General features: G+C 38.2%; 2 protein-coding genes across 3 annotated transcripts; both read left to right on the top strand.

Annotated features, from left to right (window-relative positions):
* Positions 1-8,608: 8,608 nt before the first annotated feature.
* On the top strand, positions 8,609-12,030 carry LOC139984441 (NXPE family member 3-like). The gene is made up of 4 exons (XM_071998355.1): positions 8,609-8,857; positions 9,806-9,975; positions 10,804-10,813; positions 10,862-12,030. The coding sequence occupies exons 1-4, from the start codon at positions 8,609-8,611 to the stop codon at positions 11,672-11,674; spliced, it is 1,242 nt and encodes a 413-aa protein (XP_071854456.1). The 3' UTR covers positions 11,675-12,030.
* A 4,220-nt stretch (positions 12,031-16,250) lies between these two features.
* LOC139954938 (ataxin-2-like protein) lies at positions 16,251-20,240 on the top strand. 2 transcript variants are annotated; one of them, XM_071954957.1, is made up of 6 exons: positions 16,251-16,763; positions 16,875-16,960; positions 17,253-17,297; positions 18,859-18,980; positions 19,702-19,793; positions 20,050-20,240. In XM_071954957.1, the coding sequence occupies exons 4-6, from the start codon at positions 18,909-18,911 to the stop codon at positions 20,225-20,227; spliced, it is 342 nt and encodes a 113-aa protein (XP_071811058.1). In that variant the 5' UTR covers positions 16,251-16,763; positions 16,875-16,960; positions 17,253-17,297; positions 18,859-18,908; the 3' UTR covers positions 20,228-20,240. The 2 variants fall into 2 exon arrangements, with proteins under 2 accessions (XP_071811058.1, XP_071811057.1); XM_071954956.1 differs by lacking the exons at positions 16,251-16,763; positions 16,875-16,960; positions 17,253-17,297 and adding an exon at positions 17,317-17,472.
* The last annotated feature ends 1,020 nt before the right edge of the window (positions 20,241-21,260 follow it).

Consider the following 21,260-nt stretch of genomic DNA (forward strand, 5'->3'; position numbering starts at 1 on the left):
TATCCCCTCCATACTTCTCCCGGGCGCAATATGATTGCGAGGCCCTCAGACTGCAAAATGATGCTATCATTATATCACGTCAACTCCAATTTATACGGCTATGCTTGCGTGTTTTATAAAACTCATCAACTTTCCACATTATTTAGGGGAGGGGAAGAGAGAAGAGGGAAAGGAGATGAGGGGGAGTGGAGGGGGAGGTAGAAGCAAGGGAGGGGTAGGGGAAGGGCGGGGGCACGTGTTCCCATTTACCCAGTGGCTACGGTACTTTATATATTTACTGTACACAATAGTACGTATACAGGCAGGCATACGCAGGTATCCATATATCAGTGAATCGAATGAGATGTTGTTTATAATAGAGACGACACGCCGGTACCACTTTGTCAAGAAGAGTCAATTACTGAATCAAAGTTAACTGTTCAGAGAAATCTCGTGCTATGCTAAGCATGGCTAATGAGGGAAAACTTGACCAAAGGCAGATCACGCCGTACTATAAACACAAGAAGCCTATCTAGTAACAATATAACTATAATTCTGGTTTAATACCCACTCATATCACCGGAAATGGCACTTCTCGGGCTTGAAAATAACCAGCCAGATGTAAAACTTTACCTGAGAACCATTTTTTCCCCTCCATCCATAACCTTTTCGAAGATTGTCAAACATCATGTTCGACCTCATTGCATCCCCTGTGGATCATTGCTATTGTAGGTGATTCTACGTCGCGGCCCACGATACCCGTCAGCCCTACTTTCAAGGTTTTAAGCCCATTATTTTTTCAGAATTTAAAAATTCACATTTCTCCTGGAATAGATATAATTCAAAACATACCCATATTGTTGCAAAAAAAATCATCTTTGGACAACCAGTACAGAAAAACCTCCTTCAAACCCTAAGAGACCGGTCAAAATTGCACGAGTAGAGGTAAGTATGATGAAGAATGTTGGTCAGGGAATTTTCGAAAATCCAGGCAGAGCTAGTTTATTGGTGTATAAATATTAAAACCTCTTATGACAGCTACTATAAAACTTCGTTTCGTTGAAGGAAATGAAAATGAAACAGATATTTCCGAAACAAACCAAACACTACACACATAGACAGTTTGGAGGCTATTTATCCTGGGACGCCATTTTTATGCTCACTGATATGATGTGATATATGTTGTTTGCTTAACAAATTTGAATAATTCATGTGAGACTGAAATAAGTAACTGTTATCTGTTTATTGTGCAATGCCCTACGTTCTTTTCATTTCGAAAGACGCACATGCAGTTTCAAGTTCATGGCACACTGAAGGCTTCCCTTCTCTATGTGCCTCCACTTAAGGGAAGATCTCGGGATTTTCATCCCTAGATATCGCTAGATATTGATAGATATCCATACAGTTCAGTGTCCTTAGGATATCTTGGGATTTTCGGGGCCTGATCTTGGGAAATTGCAACGTCGGGAGTGGTCACACTCACTAATGCACAATCCAAGCACTTCGTCCTCGTTCTGGCGTAGTGACGAATGTTCAAAATAGAACAAAATAGAATTTGCATGGGTTATACGTAGGTATCAACATACGTGTTTTAGTATTTTTTTCTTTGAGTGCATGAATGGGGTCGGATATGATGAGGGGAGGTGGTAAAGAGGGCAAGGAGAGCCGGCTGTTGAAAGGGGTGGTATATTGGTCTTATTCATTTTTTAAAAAGAACGCCCAAAATTTGATGCAATGTACAACATAGACAGGGATTTTGCATGAGTTATGGGCGGATATAAGTGTTTCAGTATGTTTTTCTTGGGTAAAATGGATGGTATCGGATAGATGGATGTTGAGGTAGGGAGGGCAAGGAGAGCCGGCTGCTGAAAGGGTGGCATAATGGTCCTATTTATTTTAAAAGGACCCCCACCATTTTCTAAAATGTATAACATAGACAAGGGATATGATGAAATGTTTACACATGCATTTGCAACAATAATAGTTCCAGTGGCGTAATCTGTTAAGTTGGAACTATTATGAAGCACACAGACTACGGAAAAGTGTGTGCAATTCTTCATTTTTCAAGTTAGTGTATTACGTGAATTGTCTCTGACAGTAGTTTCTTAGTATCCTTCAAAAGTTTGGGAAGCTTTTTCACTATACGGAATGTGAAATTTTTCATACGCTCCAAGGCATATTCATAATATCCAACCCAACCTCGTGTGAATCCTCAGATTTAAAGAAGGAAACAAATGTACCATTGTTCAAGTGTTTTCAAGTTGTACTATAGTATGTTGTTCCTTCTTTATATTTCCTTCCAGTATACATATAAAAAACTTCTTACGCTCACAGGCACATTCATAATATCCAACCCAACCTCGTGTGAATCCTCATATTTAAAGAAGGAAACAACTGTGCCATTGTTCAAGTTTTTTCAAGTTGTACTGTAGTATGCTGTTCCTTCTTTTTATTTCCTTCCAGTATGCATATAAAATTTATAGAGAGGAGTCATATTATACCTCAACAAGAAGAATAACTAATATAATTTTGTTTTTTTTAAGATGATAGGATACCGAACAGTCCAAGAATAACTAATATAAAAGGGGAGAAAAAGTCAAGATGATAGGATATCATATAAAATACATCTACACATACAAAAGTAAATACATAAAACGATATAACAAACAAACTACAACAAACATTTCAAGTGCTTGAATGGAATGTATTAAGCAGCACGGTAAATAAATGAGTTTCTGTAAACTTACGTTCGGTATTTTGTGGGGATTCCTTATATTTCTGCTCGATTTGTGCAGGAGACTTTTTAGTACAGTATACAAAGGGTGCTTCTGATCACTGTAAATCCTATTAGCAATTCTTGTAAACTCAGGTCTTGCAGCAGCATTTACTTTTTCTAAAAGTATAGGCAATCTAAATTAAATATAGCCGATATGTATTTAAGAAACTTCATTCTTCTTTCTTTGCTTTTTTGCAATATAAATGGTACCAAACAGGCACTGTATAGATCACATGTGCCAGGTTGAATAACAGTATTGAAAACATTTTCCTTAGCATTTTCGTTAAAGAAAGACACAACGTAAGCCACACTAGATACTTTGTAATATACTTTTTTTAATACCTTGATGTTTTGCAAGAAAAGGTCAAACTGTCGTCGATGTATACTCCCAGTACTCAGTTTTGGAGGTTCTAGCCACCTCAGCTCCCTCAATAATAATACGTTGCGATCTTGATAGAATGAGACTTTCATTTTTTATGGTTTTATTTTCGAAAACAAATTTCCTTTATTTTTGGGGTTACACAATAAAGTCTTGCGGTCACATGTTGGAACTATGTCATTTACAGAACACTGAAAATTTCATTGGTCAGTTTCAACAACGCTCTTAGGACTTGTGCATGATATAGCAGTATCATCGGCATATTTTGTAACAGAAATGTGTGAGTTTAACCTAATTTCATAAGTATATATAGTAAATAGAATTGCATATAATGGACCCCTACCCCCAAGGCACACCAACCTTTATTTCCGATATTTGCGATAACCCTTTATCCAACTTTACTTGTCTGGACCATCCTTGAAAAAAATGTGTCAGCCAATAAAAAGACATGTTACTTTGATACTTTGATTACTTTGAAGATCCTTCATTAATTGATTTGGCAAGACAGTATTAAACGCGCTTGAAAAGACCCCGCCTTTGTTATAATTCTTTCCTTACAAACTTAATGAGACACAATATCATGGATTAATCAAACGTTTGATATGGATATGGATGCTTTGAGTGGCTTGCAACTTCCGTTTTGGAACAGCAAGTGACCTCTCCTTTCTTATGTCAAGCAACCTTATGGGTTAACAATCCCAATGTATGGAAACCAGGGCTGAGGGTGTATCAGTTTGGTGATGTTCATTTGGTTTTAATCCATATTCTGACTTGGTTTATTTTTCCAATAGGTCTGGTATAACTTCCCCATGATCCCGAACTTCTTAGCCTGTGGACGAAAACATCCAAGGTTCTGTCAAATCTGAAGGTTGCTATACACATTTTCTAGTAACTTGGTCTAAAAGCCCCACCTCCTTCCCCTCGTCCTTTTAGCAAAATAACTACTTATTGTATAAACTATGCTAGTACCTTCCAAAGTTTCATGTAAAAGTATGTGACCTTCAAATATGTCACTAGGTATTACTCAGCCAGATAAAGGTAGTTTTAAGTTAGGCTAGAGTAATGCTCGTGAGGAGCAAAGCCGCCAACAGCTAAGAGAAATTAAGGGTAATTGCTATTGTAAGAGTAATAGCAACTTCTTTTTCTTTTCTTTTTTCCTTTTTCTTTCTTTTTACCTTTTACCAAGGCACTTTATCTCCGTTGCCTCTCTTCACGCAGGTGTATAAAATGAGACTTGCGAGTTAACTTGTGGATATAGTTGCGTGCACTGGTTTGCGGCTGCACCCTATGGAAAGTCGCCCGGGGGAACCCATGCTTGTGGTGCACTGTGCTGCCCCAGGAGAAATTGATCAAATCGTGCACACTTTGGTGTGTAGGTGTGACAAGTTACCAATGACCAGGGCTAAGTTGTACACGCTGTGGTACACTCTTTTTGGTGTGAATAGCGTTCTAAATGTTGGTTAATAATAATAATAATAATAATAATAATAATAATAATAATAATAATAATAATAATAATAAAAATAACCAGTCCTTGGATATTGTTTGGACGTTTCGATGTTTTGGTCGGTATCCGACAGCCTCTTTTCCCTCCATCCGTCGATGGACCGTTTACGGCGATGGACCGTTTACGTGAGTTACTAGTAATGGCTATGACAATCAGTATTATTATCATACTGCTGGAATGGAATGGCCTTTTCGAAACTGACCATTTAATGTTGCCTGCTATTAGACCAGCGACAGGTGTCGTTTGATTATACAATACAACGGAGAACGCACAAAGTGGCTACAGAAAGGTGAGCCATTTTCATGAAATTAATATGAAAACGTCAGTCAGAGTAAAACTCTTGTTAGCATAATTCAGAGCTCACCTCACTGTGATACCAAAAGGTGGCACTATTAATCGAGCATGAGAATACAATAACGTGACTGTTTAACTTTGCGCCTATTCAACAGATCGAGGTGTAACTGAGGCGTGATTTCTATTCTGTTCAAGAACAAAAAACCTCATTGCCATTTAGCACGTAATATGTGGGTCGATGGTAGTTACATTCTGCATGTCAATGAATTGCTGTTATCATTGAGCGCCTAAACAGTCCTAACTCGGTCAAAAAGCTCCATTCCATTGATTTATGAGGACAACAGGGCAAATCTCCAAATTTGGTTATATGAATACTATGATGCGTGTCGTACTGTCGATGGAAGTCGTCACACACTAACTTAGAATAGTTATTTTGCTTTTAACTTTTTATCTTTATTAATCTTATTACGTCGCATATGTTATATGTTGTGTTCTGATCCTAATAGTTTCAATGAAGCCATAATTTTGACTAGAAGTTTAATGTTGAAAGTCCCATTCCTCAGTGAACTTCTCAAATACCTTACGTTTCAACTGGCGAGTATTATCACTAAATAGAATCTCTGTGATACCATGTCGACCAAAAATGCTCTTGAGTTTGGCTACAACCGCACTTCTAGAGGTTGTTGTCAGACTGATAACCTCTGGGTAGTATGAATGATATTCAGACACTAGTAGATATTCTTTGCCTTCCCAAGTAAACTAACTTGCACCAACGTTTTGCCACGGTCTCTCTGTGACTTCATGTAGCAAAAGTGGTTCTACTTTTTGTTTGTTTCTGAATCACTGGCGTGTGTCACATTTCCTTTCCATTGAAGCTATTTGTCTTGGCCCATGCCAGGCCAATACAGGGTTTCACGTGCTCGAGACCTGCATTTCTCGATGTCCTGGCTTGCAAAATATTAATTTACGGAGTGATTTAGGAACAACGATTCTTTTGCCATTGAATAATACCCAGCTTACATGCCATACGTTCATCTCTTACATTCCAAAATAGCTCTTTTGAAAAGATCGGAATCAATGCTTTATGATCCGTCCAACACTGACCTTTGGACCACATACAAATTAGTGAAAACGTTCACAAGCATACGTCATAGCCAGGAACCCTTTTTATTTACTTTTATTTGAGCGTATATTTCGTTTCAGCTACTGTCATTGCTCTAAATGCATATGTGTGTATATGTATGCATATAAGATCCTCCTGCAAGCAGGAACTCGCGAAGAAGCCTAATTGGCTTATCAAAGCCGCAAGCTGACCGAAGTCAGTTTCTCACATTCATATTTAACGTCCATGATTATGAATTGTCAATTGTCAACAACTCTGTAACTGGACGACGTACATTAATCTGGGAGTGACACGAACCGGGACCTTATGATTGAAAGGCACCGGTGTTAACCACTGAGCTAACACTCCAGTAATATTTATGCGGTAACACTGCCCATAACCATGAAATGATGCGTCAGCAGAGATGCTTACTTATTTGTAAGGGTCATTTAACTTTAGTACAGGATCTGTTGAAAGAAGCCCGTTGAACCTTGGGGCAGGGTAAATAAACCCTTTTAGTTTTTACAGTGTACTGTCGTGCTCTTTTTTTGTCGAGCCCCATACGATTACGTCATCCATGAACGTATTGACACCACTAAATGAATTTTCTAGTGAATTTGTCTTTTGTTATGACATACCTCAGGAGCTGACACAATTCCAAATGGTAACTTGAGAAATCTGCACCTCCCAAATGGGGTTAAAAATGTACAAATCGTTGAGCTGTCGTCATCAAGACAAATTTGCCAAAATCCTGACGATGCTTAAATTTACTGACAAATTTAGTATTTGCAAATTCGGCCATAATCTCCTCCCATGAGGGTAACTTGTAGTGTAACCTCTCTATGTGCTTAATTAAGGTTCAAGGGGTCTAGGCATACCATGATTTGGACATTCTCCTTACCCACAACCACTAAGGAACTCACCCACTCTGTTGGTTCATCAACCCTTTTTATAGTCTTGGCCAAGTCATTTGTCATACTCTTTTCCTTGCGTGCAAACTGTACATACCTCAGAGTCCGTTTATGCCTATCACGAATGTGCTTGCCCACTGTATTTAACATGCCCGAGGATCTGTCCGATACAAACATCTAGCATCATTTGAAAGCGTTACCGGGGGCGTTCTTTGGGCAGCACAGCATAGATACAATAGATTTTGTGTTCTGATCCGTGAAAGTTAAGGACATGTCAGCTGTGATGATGGGGATGATAACTGTCGTTAATTAATTGCCATGTCAAGGGCGGTCTGCCGAATGGATGTACCTCACATTTATAACAATGATTACATAACGTTAACATATGACGGTCGTGTGTGCTCTCAAGCCTGCTGATTTGTAGCGAGCGCAACAACAACAATACGGCAACCAATGAAGAAACATTATCAGTGGTATGTACAACGTGGAGGGGGGAGGAATAGGAAAAGGGGGTACTCACCTTCATCGCTAGTTGGGTAAAATATTACAGTCAGTTTTTTTTTCTTCAAAGTTTGAAATACATCGGCCATACGATTAAGGAAGAGTTCACGACAAACGTTGTTTGCACAAATTTGGTCAAGTTTGACTATTGACCTTTCTTGATCACGAAATGTTTACGTGTTTACATTAATTTAGTCGCTGAAAACTTGAAGTGTCATATATCCTATATCATTTTGGTTTTTGACCACCTGAAGTTTTGGGTTATTTGACCTGTGATCTTTGATTCTATTACGTCATTAGTCACGGAGGTAATACATCTTATGTTCTTGCATAGACCTACTATATTTGAAGTCCATTGCCTTACAGTTATGAGACTTTCCGAAACACATTTTCAAGCACTTCCGCACATACACACAGAGAAAAAAGAACGAAAACCTTTCCTCACCCGACACATAAATAGAAGCCCCTATCGGCCCGTTTCCTACATGGGAATGATGGACAACCTGGTACCTGTACATTTGCCACGCCATGCATTTCCATGGCAACCATAAGAGCAATAATATGCAGTAACAGCCAACTGACTACAATAAATCATTCATATATTACGTTGATAGGGATGCGATAAAACCGTGAGCACTCCGTGCGATTGCGCATTAAAGAAAACCTGTTACGCTTTACAAATCCACGCATTTCATGCTTTATTTCCATGCTTTGCTTACATCCATCCATGCACATCCATGCTTTACTTCCAATCACTGAACAAAATGCACCTATGGAGATCCAGCTTTTCTCTAATTGCAGTATTCTTCGGACTTATTTTATTGCTGTACACACACGGTATACTGAACCAGCAATTTAATCGTAGGACGAAAGCCAAAGTAGTGTCAGTTTACACCTGACGTCAAAATTGTTTATATCATCTTTACTGATTTCCGACAGTGTACATCCATGCACTCCGCCGTGGCGCTCCAGCGATAACTGTACCCATCAGCAAGTTCTTGGAGGAGATGTGGACAAGCAAGTTCTACCTAATATCAAGTTTGATCAAACGACGAGCCCTTACTTTACCACTGTTAATGTTATGGAAAGGAAAACTGTTTATCACATAAACGACAAACTCGTGATCAAAATACAGGCAAGAGAGTTTAAGATATTCAGTATGAATCCTTACTCGGCTTCAAGAGAAGATGAAATGACCGATTATCAGAATGGGACATACTTTGTATATTTCACTCTGCGGTGGAGTGGTAAGGTCAACGTTTCTGTAACACTCATTCATCCTGTTGAACTACTTCCGCAGATGACTCTCACTTTGTCTGGGAAGGTCGGATTGAACGTTACCTTTGTAGGCCAGTTCGTAGCAGGAAATGTAACTGAAGAGGTTATCTGTATGTACGCAGAACTTGAGGTAAGTCGTCGTGTTTTTTTTTTACTATCTACAGTAAGTGGCTTTCGCAAAGGGCTCCGGAGACACGACCCACTAGGTAAATTAGTGGGAGGAAAATGGCCAATTGTGTTGTTTTAAAGCTCCTAAGAAAATACGAGCAAACGTTAAGATCAAATTATAGCCATATTTCTAGTGTAAAAATGGCTCTAAATGTTTTTTATCCCCTGAAGATGATCAACCGGCGAATCCCTAAGTTAGTTAGCTTCAACGAATTTAGGACCACGTCTACTTTATCATTAACTCATTGAGCTGCCCCTGTCCCATTCTTGCAGGTTTCTATTCTTATTTGAACCGGTCTCTCCACCACCCCCCCCCCCCCACACACCCAATCTAGCTTTCTACCATCTTAGTAAAATTGTGCACATGGCTTTTTGCAGTGATAATTATACAGTTGTAATTGAAGTAAAAAAAAACAAGCGAAATGTACATCTTCATCTAAAACAACATAAAGTCAACTTTGATTGGATGGTAGTATATGACAAAGTATATGAAAACTAAATTATATCCATATATCCATATATATATTTCATGAATATTGATGTATACTGACTGCAGCTTTGTCTTGGGGTTTGAATTGAGCGTTGTTCTGACGTTCAGTTTCCAAACTTGGTCATATGGAATCAAACCTGTAGGACTGTTTGGCTCCCCTCTGTACAATCATCACGTGTACAATAACCTAAGAGTACACAATACACGAGTATTGTGCCCCTTTAAGAATTCTTGGTTCCTACCTGTACATTCTTTGTGCGCTCTCCAACTCAGAATTGTTTGCTGCAGATCTGCATTGGTTTAGCATTTAGGAGTTATTTGGACATCAACATAGCTACTATATTCTTGGAAAAGCTTTATTAAATGAGTTTTCTTTTCAATAAGTTGACCTTGTGTAATATTTATCTTTTTCTTTCACAGTGGCCATTTTGCATCTTAAGTAACCCTCGAACCCATGGACCATGGTACTGTCAGAAACCTAAGGACCCTAGACTGAAATGCAAAGATTGGAAGTACCATAAAATGTACAAAGGTTCTTTCTTAAAATTAGAGGAAAACTTATCACCGCTTTCTAAGTCGCTTTTAATGAAGTAAGTGCATTTTCATTCACAACACTACCTTAAATAAGATTTTTAAAGGCAGTGGGTGTGGGGGGACAAACCATTTATTTTGTTTGAACGTTCAACTTCCACGGTTGTGTTCTTGTTCGATTGTTTTTTAATTCTTGTTCACGAGAAAGCATCACATGTAAAGAAATCCTCGGTGTCTATAGTTCATCTTAAATGAACTACACGATTCTTTTATTTTATCTGAATCTCTTTCCTTTTGATTTTACTTCAAATGGTCGCATTTTTTTAATGGTATTGTTATTATTTTTTACAAATTATGTTAATCTTTTAACTTAACTTACTTGACATATCAATGGAAAGGTAATTACATTCGGCGAAGAAGATCTACGTGAAGTCGTTAACCGTTTGATCAAAATAGACTGACAAGAAAACCCAAAAGAAGACTTTACTTAAAACTCATTTTAACGTTTATAATTAAAATTTGATAACGGCTATTAAGTCCTTATATATCGTGTCTTTTTTGGGAATGCTGATTAACTGCTACTAAAAACTCAAATAATCAAGAATATTGGAACCTGAAATATTTGATCACGTCGACAAATCCTAATCCCAAATGATGTTATAAACAAATATGAATTGGCAATTGCATCTAGGGTCGAATACAACTCAATCCAATATTTGTTTGGAAGGGTGTACCAGAATAACAAAGAAACGGTGGAAAAAATTAAAACTTGAGCTGACTTGTGGACAGATTACCATTTAAAAACAATTATACTGGAAGGATAAGAAGACATTCAAATCGTTATAGGGTGACTAAATTTATGTAAAGTTATCTGTTTGATTCATCAGATCCCATATGGTTAAAATTCCCGCAAATCTGTCGGTGCTTGTTGAATATACCTTGTAGCGAAACCTACCCATAGAAGATATACGCCGAATGGAGTTATCCTACTGTGAAATGAATGGTAAACCTGCTGGAATGCACACGAGTGGCCATTTCTTTCAGAATAAATGGTATCCTAACGATTGTAGAGTGGTCGATTTTTCAGTCGATACAGGGATGAAATGTCTTTCACATAAAACTATAGTCTTTCTTGGTGATTTTACCATTAGACAGGTCTTTGAGTATGTCAAAGACTATTACAAAAGATACTTGGTTCAACTTCCATTACCGGAAGGTGCCATTAAAGAACATGGACCTGTGGAATTGAAGAATGTTAAAGATAAGATTATAATCAAATATCACTTCCATGGCCTACCTAGCTCCGGGACCGGTCTAGTTTTAAGAACAGATTACATAGAATACATAGTAGATCGAATCAATTCTAGGAAGGATGGTTGTGAGGTCGTCTACGTGTTGTCACTGTGGGCTCATTTCATAGCCACTGGTAAGATATTCTACGTTCGAAGATTATTAGCGATAAAGCAAGCAGTGACTGAGTTTCTTGATCGTTGTCCTAGGTCAAAGGTCATCATTAAAGGCGCTAACACGAAAGACCATCCCACCGTATGGATTGCTATTGTTTCTAGCGAATGGAATATAGTTCAACATGAGCTAGAATTGAGGAAGATATTTCGAGACGAGAAGAGAGTTGGTTTTATCGATGCTTTCGACATAACTAGAGTACAGCCTTTCAAGGATCAAGTTCATCCAGACAGAAAGATTGTGAAAGAGATTTTGAACAGAATTTTAACTTATATATGCAAAACAAATCAATGAAACAGCCCAACTCTTTGACGTGTATAGACGAAACGTAGCTACGTTTATCTAGATTTTGTTAAAGCTGCATCTGGTGTGAGCAGGGGATGAGGTGGAAGCCATGAGGACAGACTCATACGACCCTTTGTTCCAAAAGCATTGTCGGGAAAGTATAATGCAACTCCTCGAGCCAAAGGACGTCATACGGTGGCAACCCAGGGGGTGAACGGGTTGACAAACCAACTTGACACAAAACTTCAGCGAAACTCTGTTTTTTACTTATAGTTATATACCTAGTTCAATCGTAATAAGGTTCACGTTTTTAAAAGTTCAATACTGTTATTGTTATTCTGAGGGAGGATTCTAGAACCCTCAACCCCCCCCCCCCCCCTCATACCCACTATCCCATCAAACCCCTCCCCATATATCATATCCGGCTTCAAACACCCTAGGACCACACAAGCACATTTATAAATCCTAGATTCACCTCTGGTTCCTCCATAAAGGTCCATGTTCTTACTTTAATTAGTGGGTGGATTAAGGTCCATGCCCTTACTTAATCAGTGAGTGGATAAATTTACATGGTCTTACTTAATCAGTGGGTGGAAATCCTGTGCACGTCACTGAAGTTATCTTTCCAGCCTAAATATGTATTGTAGGGAATAAAGAGCTGATACGGGAATTTATAAATAAGAATGTGCGGCCCTCGGGATCTATGAAGCCTGCTAACATGTCGGGGAGTGCATGTGGAGAACCTGCAACTAGAAAAAGTGGGTGGGTAAAACTTGTCAAAAGGGACTTTCTGGGGCTTTTAGACTAGAAATAGGTCTAAACGCAAATGATATGTTAATAAATACTTTTTTTTTCTATCTCTCTTCTTTTATTGCAGTGAGGTTGGAAAGTAGTGAAAGATTGGAGGGTATGTGGTGTAATAGACACCGTCACACGCGTTCGATCCACATCTTCATAGTTTGTTATTGTCAGATTCACTTACGGAATTACGAGAGCGTTGTGGTCAAGTGGTTAAGGCAGTGGACTTGTAATCTAAGAATTGCAGGTTCGTGTCCTGGCAAAGATCATCGCGTTGTGTCCTTGGGTAAGGCACTTAATCTCCTTGCCTTTCTTCACCCAGGTGTATTTAAATGGGGAATTGCTAGATAACATGCACTTCTCCAGGGGACACGTAGATGTGGTGCACTGTTTTTTTCCAATAGGGATTCTTTGATTTGTGCACACTTTGGTGTGTAGTTTTGACAAGATACCAATGACCAGGGGTTAACTTATAAAGTCGTGTGAGGGGGTCTTCGCCTAAAACAAAACTGTTAACCTTCGACTTTCAACTTGCTTTACGTAAGCGTATAGTTATAGGATGTCTACAATGTCTTAAAATGAATATTACATAATTATGCAACGATTGATGAGAGAAACTCTCTATAACTTGAAATAGGCCTATCATTCATTTTATTACCGTAAACCCCAGGTGTAGATAGATCGATCTGTCCCTAGTGTATTATGTGTGAACGCAACATGTTTTTATCTAACATGATTAAATGTAAAAACCATTAAAACATTTTATAACCGATCCCGTCATTTCATCATTATCGCATATTACTCTTTGTATATGCCATCATTCCCTTTCTAAAGCTCTTCTGAAATATATGTACTTTTCATATTGTTTGGCTTTTCTTTGTTCCAATGATGTTTAACAAAGGTTATGCTTCAACACAAAAGCGAAACTAATTATTTGCCCGATTCAGCATATGATCAGATTCTATATCAGAGCTTCATAACTGAATCTGTTTGATGTATGACTGTGGTCCTATATTACACAGTACTGCAGTTTAGTCGTGTATATTAAATAGTCATTATCTGACTGATAATATCAGATATTAACATACGCGCTAGGTGTTTACAGACACTCCTTAGTCAGTGGAACATTTTAAATAGTGATGTGTGGGCGCGTGTGTATAGAAGCTGGAAAGATTCCGTCAGTTTAGAAAACGGGTACGGGTTTCATACACCTCATCTTAGAAACCAATCGGCTTTTAAATTTCATGCAAAAAGTTGCTTCCCCGCTCAGTACATTTTGCAATGTTGAAGAGGAAACTATTGAATATTTATTCTGGTCCTGTCATGTGACGTCTAATTTCCTTTGGATTGCGAGCAGAACATTGTTGGTAGACAGTTTATCTGCTCAAAAAAAGATGTTTTCTTCAGTAAGCTGGAAACAGGTTACGACCCATTGAATTTGTTTATCCTTCATATCAAATACTTTATGTTCAATTGTAAAAAAACAATGTTAAGCCTGACTGCTATAATGTCTTCTATAAAATGAAATCCATTCTTAACGTTGAAAAGCACATGGCTTCGAAGCGAAACTCTACTAGCTCTGCTCGTAGAAAAAAAAAATGGCATTAAGGACTTGTTTTTCTCATTCAATTAATGAATATTGAGACTCTTATTACTGTTATATTTATGTAGTAGCATAGGCAATCTCTGATGTTTTTCGTTGTTTTATTATTCACTGTGCATTGCTATACATGTGTGTGGGTGTTTATATACGTACGTTCGTGTTTGTAGGCATATGTGTCTATGTATTTGTATGTGTATGTACATTTTTGGGTGTGTGTACGCCTGAGTTTTGTATTCATTGTGTTACGAGGGCCCATTGTAGCGTAACGCTAGTCACTGTTAGTGAGAAACCTAATGTTATAATATAGGAAGTATTTGAAATGGCCTACGTGACGAATCAATATTTGAGAAATTAGGTCGGGTTGCCGTGTCAGACTGTTATTTATGTAATGAGCAATACACGATTGTTCTGGTATATTCCTTATGATGACACGCTGGTCTTGGTTTCCCGTCGGTTTACGTGTAATCCCGTTGTACGCTGTGCTCGCATCTTCGTGGTTTCTCTGGAATGTTTGCGAGATATGCAAAGGACTTCCGGGAACGGAGAAACTGGGTCGAAATGTTACTCAGGTGTATCGAGAAAGATCTAGATGATTCTTGACATGGCGAATCGTATAAAAACCGGCCCCAGATCGAAAAGTCTCTCAGTTTCTGAACGAATGCAAGCGACGACACATATTATACCATTCTACTATATATCGTCAGTGCTCAACTGCCAGTAGTTTCTGAGGGATTGAGATATCGATAACAAGATTGATTCTGCACTTCCATTCAGAAGTTTGAAGAGGACTTTGCTGTGAAACTACAGTTTTCCTGTCTTTATTTCGGAGAAGGTGAAGAATTTCTGTCTCCGTTGAGGAAGTTCGTTACGCCAGGAGTTGGTGGCTATAAAGCTGATTTTGGACTGACTCTGGTAATATTTAGTCTGCGAAAAGTTCGACTTGTGCTTCACTCGATTGTGGCTGGAAGTCCGTCTTCTATTTTGGAGCATCGCCGGAAAGAAGGTGACTGCTGTTTCTGGGATCGCGAGAAACTTCGTCGAGGACCAGTGAATTTCGCAGTACAACGGACCGAGAATCGTCGTCATCAAGGTCGTGGCCGCTGAGGGATATCGCCGTTGGAAGAGACAAGCGTGTTTTAAAGTGCATCCTATCTTGTTAAGTTTGTAAGTTTGTGAGTAATTTTCTATATCGGCTAATGTCCGATTTGTGGCTATCAATATGCATGGGCACCAAGATATATAAAGAAGTCACAATCTCGTTCCTAAACGTGGCTTTTCCCTCGAATGTCATAGCTACATATTGCATGATTTGCATGCGAGTACAAATAGACACAGACCTTTTGAAAGCTATATAATTACTATTATTAACAATATCACTAATCGATATGGCCTGCCGTATATGGTGATAACCTACTTTTATTCCGGATGAATATGTATATAGGTCGATACGTGAGATGTTATCTATTATCTCTAGCGGCTAGCTTTTAATTAACAGCTCAATTCCGTTTCGAAGGAGATAATAAAGAAAGATGATAATAAAGATGGCAAAGGCGAAGGCGATGGCGATGGTTTCGCCTGCCCCAAACACCCCCCCCCCTTACCGGATCCCTTCCTCCTTCATCAAATTGAATACCCTTAACATTTAAATGTAGGACCTACTCTGCGATGTAACGTCTGTAGCGCACCCAGTACGTAAATAGACGTAATGAAATACCGCATATAGGTTATGCTCATTTATGACGTTACCGAGTCCTGGAAATTTGATCAGAAGCCAGCGTGAATGTCATCTTTGTAGAATGCATGCATCTAACGCTACGCAATATTTCTGTAACTAATAAATCATTATCTTTGTCAGCAACAGTGTAGAATACGAACCAAAGTGATAAGGTCACAACGCGGTATTCCTTGTTAACATACATACACATGTGAAAAAAAAAAAACGCGCATTACGCGCACTTTCCAAGCATAGTACTATGCAAGGGAAAACATGGATAAATTATGATCTTTGTGCGCAACCTTAGAACAAAAAAACATTTGATAGTGCTACAGTGCGGTATTCGACGCAGTAGCGTATCCCTGTTTACCAAAACATACACGTATGAACAAATGCGCGCGTGCTCTCCACTACAGGCTAATTATAACTTTATTGCGTCACAGATTAAACCATAAGTTTTGTGCACAAAGATGCACATACAGAAGATGATCGCTTCAGAGTGTCACATGCAGCGGTCTGGTTGTATTTCTGCATCTCGAAGTCTAGAAAGTTAAAACCATGATACTGCTTTATGATCTATTAGTCATAGCCTTGCCTTTGCTCTATGCTTTCGTTGAAGATGCTATCTTCAGCATTCCGAGAATAACAAAATGGAGTCGGTGAGTATGATGGTATAATTTATACAATAAGAGGTTAAAAGATAGATTATCATGTAAGATCTGCTCGAAACTCTGAGGTCTCCTTAGTTACGATATTGACGATGCTTGGTTGGTTGCCCCATCTCTAAAAAAAACTTCTCTCTGTAAATATTGCAGGCATGTATGAGTTTAACGCAACTATTTTAAATGAGTTTATGTCGTTTGGACAGTACGGGGATCCCATGTTGGTACGATGGTCTGTTTCAAGGTCCCATCGCCACATGTTGGACAAGTCGGCCGGTACCGATATTAAACATGTTAACATTTGAATGGCTACGTCCTGTCGTAATTATTTATATTATTTAATTCCCTTTCGACCTTCTCTGCAACATGACATATTTCACCGTCACGTCAATACTTCTAATTTTGTTAATGGTTTATTTCAATAATGTTCAGCTGGAAAGAACAACCGACTGTCGCCCTTGAACTGAGCACACCCTAAGAAGGATACGATGAGAAACAAGAAAAAGCAGATATCCACGGTAACTATAATATGATCGTGTCTTGTACATGTGAAACACATGTAAATAGTATAATTTTAGCTCACTGTGATAATAGGCTGAAAGACCAATCTTAGTCATGTTATGTTTTCTCCCTCGCATGCAGCAACCTTCCTGTACGATGAGAAACGCGAAGAAGCAGATATTCCTGGTATATATAAAATGATCGTGTGTTTTTGTATCACACATGTAGATATTATTTGTTTGCCTCACTGTGAAGATAGGTTATGAACCATTCTTATAGTCATGTTATGTTTTTTTTTCACACATGCAGCAACCTTCCTGTACAATGAGAAACACGAAGAAGCAGATATTCACGGTAACTATAATATGATCGTGTGTTTTTGTATACATGTATCACACATGTAAATATCATACGTTTATCTCACTGGGATAATAGTCTGAGAGACCATTGTTAGTCAAGTTATGTTTTTTTCCCTCACACGCAGCAACTTTCCTGTACGATGAGAAACGCGAAGAAGCAGATATTGGCGGTAACTATAATATTATAGTGTCTTGTACATGTATAACACATGTAAATTGTATACGTTTATCTCACTGGGACAATAGGCTGGAAGACCATTCTTATAGTCGTGTTATGTGTTTCCCTCACATGCAGCAACCTCCCTATTCAATGAGAAACGCGGAGAAGCAGTTACTCGTGGTAACTATAATATTGTCTTGATTATAATGTATAACACTTATAGAAATGTTACCTGATACATAAAAATTTCTCCGAATTACAGTGGTGTTATTGGTAGTCGTGAGCAGTGGGCTTTGATGTGTGTTGGGTGGGACTTTATGGCCAATGACCAAGTTAATAACCTATTAACATGATCAAATAAGGCTTCCATTACTGTGCACCGTGAAGCCGACCAATGACAGCTACTTTACGGGACTCCGCACGCAATTATCCACATTTCGCTAGCAAAATTTAATAGGTAATTACCTTGTTCGCGAGGAACATATTTGAAATAAATGTGTTTCCTTTGTTCATGAAAGTACATCTTCCTTAGGATATATACCTTTTAATTATACAGGGCTGGTGCTATCGTTAGGCCAGCGCGGGTGCAGTACTTATCGTTGAAAAACATAATAAAAGGAAACATAGGCTAATAGTTCATTCAATTGGCACTGTCGAAACTATACACCCATGTAAAAGTGTAGTTCGAACGAAACTGTCGTTGAGTAACAAGGGGGCCAGTTGTACGCATGTACATGATCATTATGTCTACATACGGTTCTGGCATGTACTTATGAATAGTGGTAGGCACGTAGTTTCATGCATATGAACTTTTATCGAAGCGTATACATTCGTATTTGGAGAATTAATGATCTTGTTGTCTTCAATACACTTCATCTTATTATCACTACAGTCCCAACAAAGTGTTAGTTACTGGTTAATTGACTTCAATGGTGTTCCAAAAATCAGATTTAGGCTTGTTAAAACAATGGAATTGAACTCGGTGTTATGATTAGGCCTAACGCATTATATATTGCCCTAATGTATGGTACATAAAGCCCTGCGCAGGGTAATGCAAAAATGAATCATACAAGTTTTGCCCGATCAGAGATACAACATTCATGAAGGGCGCCACTATTTTCAAACGTTTGTAATTCAGGGGATTCCCCGGTGCTCAATGTCCACTCCTTTTTTTTCCTTTTTTTTTTTTTTTTTTGCTTTTCATTGTTTCTACAAAACATTTTTTCTTTGAAAATCTAGGTCCGATTTTTTTTTTTTTGGGGGGGGGAGGGGTGCAAGAAGTTGGTTTTGTCTATGGTGTAAAATACCACACTCAGTTATATCCTTCAGGTATATCTCACCATAATAATAAATTGACCATTCTTAGTTATGGTATATATTTTGTCGTCACATGCAGCCGCGTTCCTGTACGATGAAGACTTTGCCAAGCGGCCATTCCTGGAACCAATGAGACCGCGATACCTTGTCAAGTGGGAGGAGCTTAGTGACATAACTGACCACTGTCTAAATTTAGATCAGGTACACAGACATAGTTACATATAAGCAAAATAGGAAGCCCGTGAATACGATTGTTTGTTTCTTCTAACCGTTTTGCATTCTGGAGAATTTGAACTTCCATTGTTTTAATTTCTAATTTTCAAGTTTGTAGGTTTAATTTATCCACTCTCAAACTTTAATAAACTGGTTCTCGAAACCAAATAGTCGGATTTGTCACAGTCCGATATGGGCCACAGTAACATCTAACTTTTTATAAAGACCACAGACACCACATGTTTGTTTTTTGTTTGTTCATCTCACTTCAGGTTCGATTGCTTCCTACGCCACTGAAATGGTTTGAGAGTAAACCAAGTTATTTGCTTTTCGTGCTCATGCAGGCTCAATCTTGGGTGACAGTCATTTCTTAAAAGATAAATTTAAGCACCAACTTAATTTGGAAATGATGTAAAACTTGTCAAGGAATATTTGCTCTCAGTATATGTTGTATTTGTGAAGCACATTGAACATTTCGACAAACGACCTACTAAACGATTAAGGTTCATCGATCAAAGTGACTGGATTATGTAGTTTAATACACAGACCATTAGGAGATCATATACATTTCCCGCCTCATACGTACGATATATTTTACGATTTAGCAGACTGACGATAAAGATTTTGGACTATAACATATCAGGACTCAACCTTCTGCCCAGAAAAAAACCTTAAAACATACGTTTTTTATTTTATAAGTCCCAAACAGAATGAAGGCTGGGAAGTCAACGAAATGTTTGATACTAACGCGATTAACTTTGGTTACAAATCAACCTTTGACAAGACTATGCCCGAGTACACGTGAGTTAAATTGAGAACTAAAGCTATAAGGTGATTATAATCAGTTCAGTCTGTGGTAAAAAACCATTACTGTACATTGTACTTATTTAATTATATCCAATTTTGAATGCATCACTTAACACTTTATCAAATTCCTTCACAATTCCGTTGAACGATTCTTTCATGAAATGTAGGAAATGATTGCCAATGAGTATGCGCATTATTGTCCTCCTTATTTATGGCAAGTACATTACTGTGTATTGCTCATCTTCATTAGGACCATACTGGAGAGGGAACATAAAACAGAGTACAAAATACGATGGGAGAGGGCCTGTCGTCTTGCGGATGAGATCGAAGCGAAAAAGAGAGCCGATCAAGCTTTCCAGGCCAGTCAACCAAAAAAGCGAAAAAGGAAGCCTCGTCGTTCAATCAAACGGGAAGAAAACCCTTATTAATGCAATTAAAATATTAATACCCGCCAAAAGACTATTTACAGAATGCAAGGAAAACATTTTCAAAAAATTGTCACTTGATCAATGTATACATATATGTATTGTTTATTGAATGTTCTACTAAAAATAAATCTTATCATGGGTGTAATTTCTCTTTGTGACGTGTATTCCTGGGTGTTAAATGAAAATACTCGAAAAATTAGGCACCTTCGATTGGGTTGAACGTCTACATTACCACTATAACCTATAGCAGCTTTAACTGACTTTCACCGTGTTTCTGATGAATATCGTGTGTAGTTTCGATGTCTTCGGGAAGTTTATGTTAATGATAGCAAACGCATAGCAATCACTCACACAACGTAAGAAAAGGAAGCTTGCAACTGCCGACAAAAGGACACTTACCCACTAAATGGACACTGCCAGGCATCAAACATCATATACAAGGCCGAAGTGAAAAACACCGACAACTGCAAGACTTACATAGGTCTAACAGAACCCCCTTTCAAGCTTAGATATGACAACCACAAGATGTCATTCGACCACCAAAAACACCAAAACGCAACGGAGCTCCCGAAGCATATCTGGCAGCTGGAGCAGGACAACAAGCCATTCACCATCAATTGGTGAATCATTACAGTCAAATGTTCTCGAACAAAACTAACTATACTCCCCATCGTACAAATGGAGAAAAGCTTACGTTCTTTTAACTTTGATGTGTGTTCTGTTTTATTTGTTTCTTAATTCAATGATTATTATCAGTAGTTAAACACTTTACTATTATTATACTTTATTATGATTACACCTAATTATTATTACCGATTATTATCACTATTCAAACACTCAAACACTCAACAAGTTAATTGATGAAGAATCATAACCCCATTATTGAACTTTTAATCAATCTACCATACATCTCTTGCTTGGGATGCTGTTAACGAGACGATATATCTCTTTTACTGCAGACCACACAACAGGTTTACAAACAAAAACTCTATCATAGGTCACTTGAATGCAAGAGGGGAACAAGCTTTTATCA

Source organism: Apostichopus japonicus, chromosome 17 (assembly GCF_037975245.1).
Source record: "Apostichopus japonicus isolate 1M-3 chromosome 17, ASM3797524v1, whole genome shotgun sequence".
NCBI lineage: Eukaryota > Metazoa > Echinodermata > Holothuroidea > Aspidochirotida > Stichopodidae > Apostichopus > Apostichopus japonicus.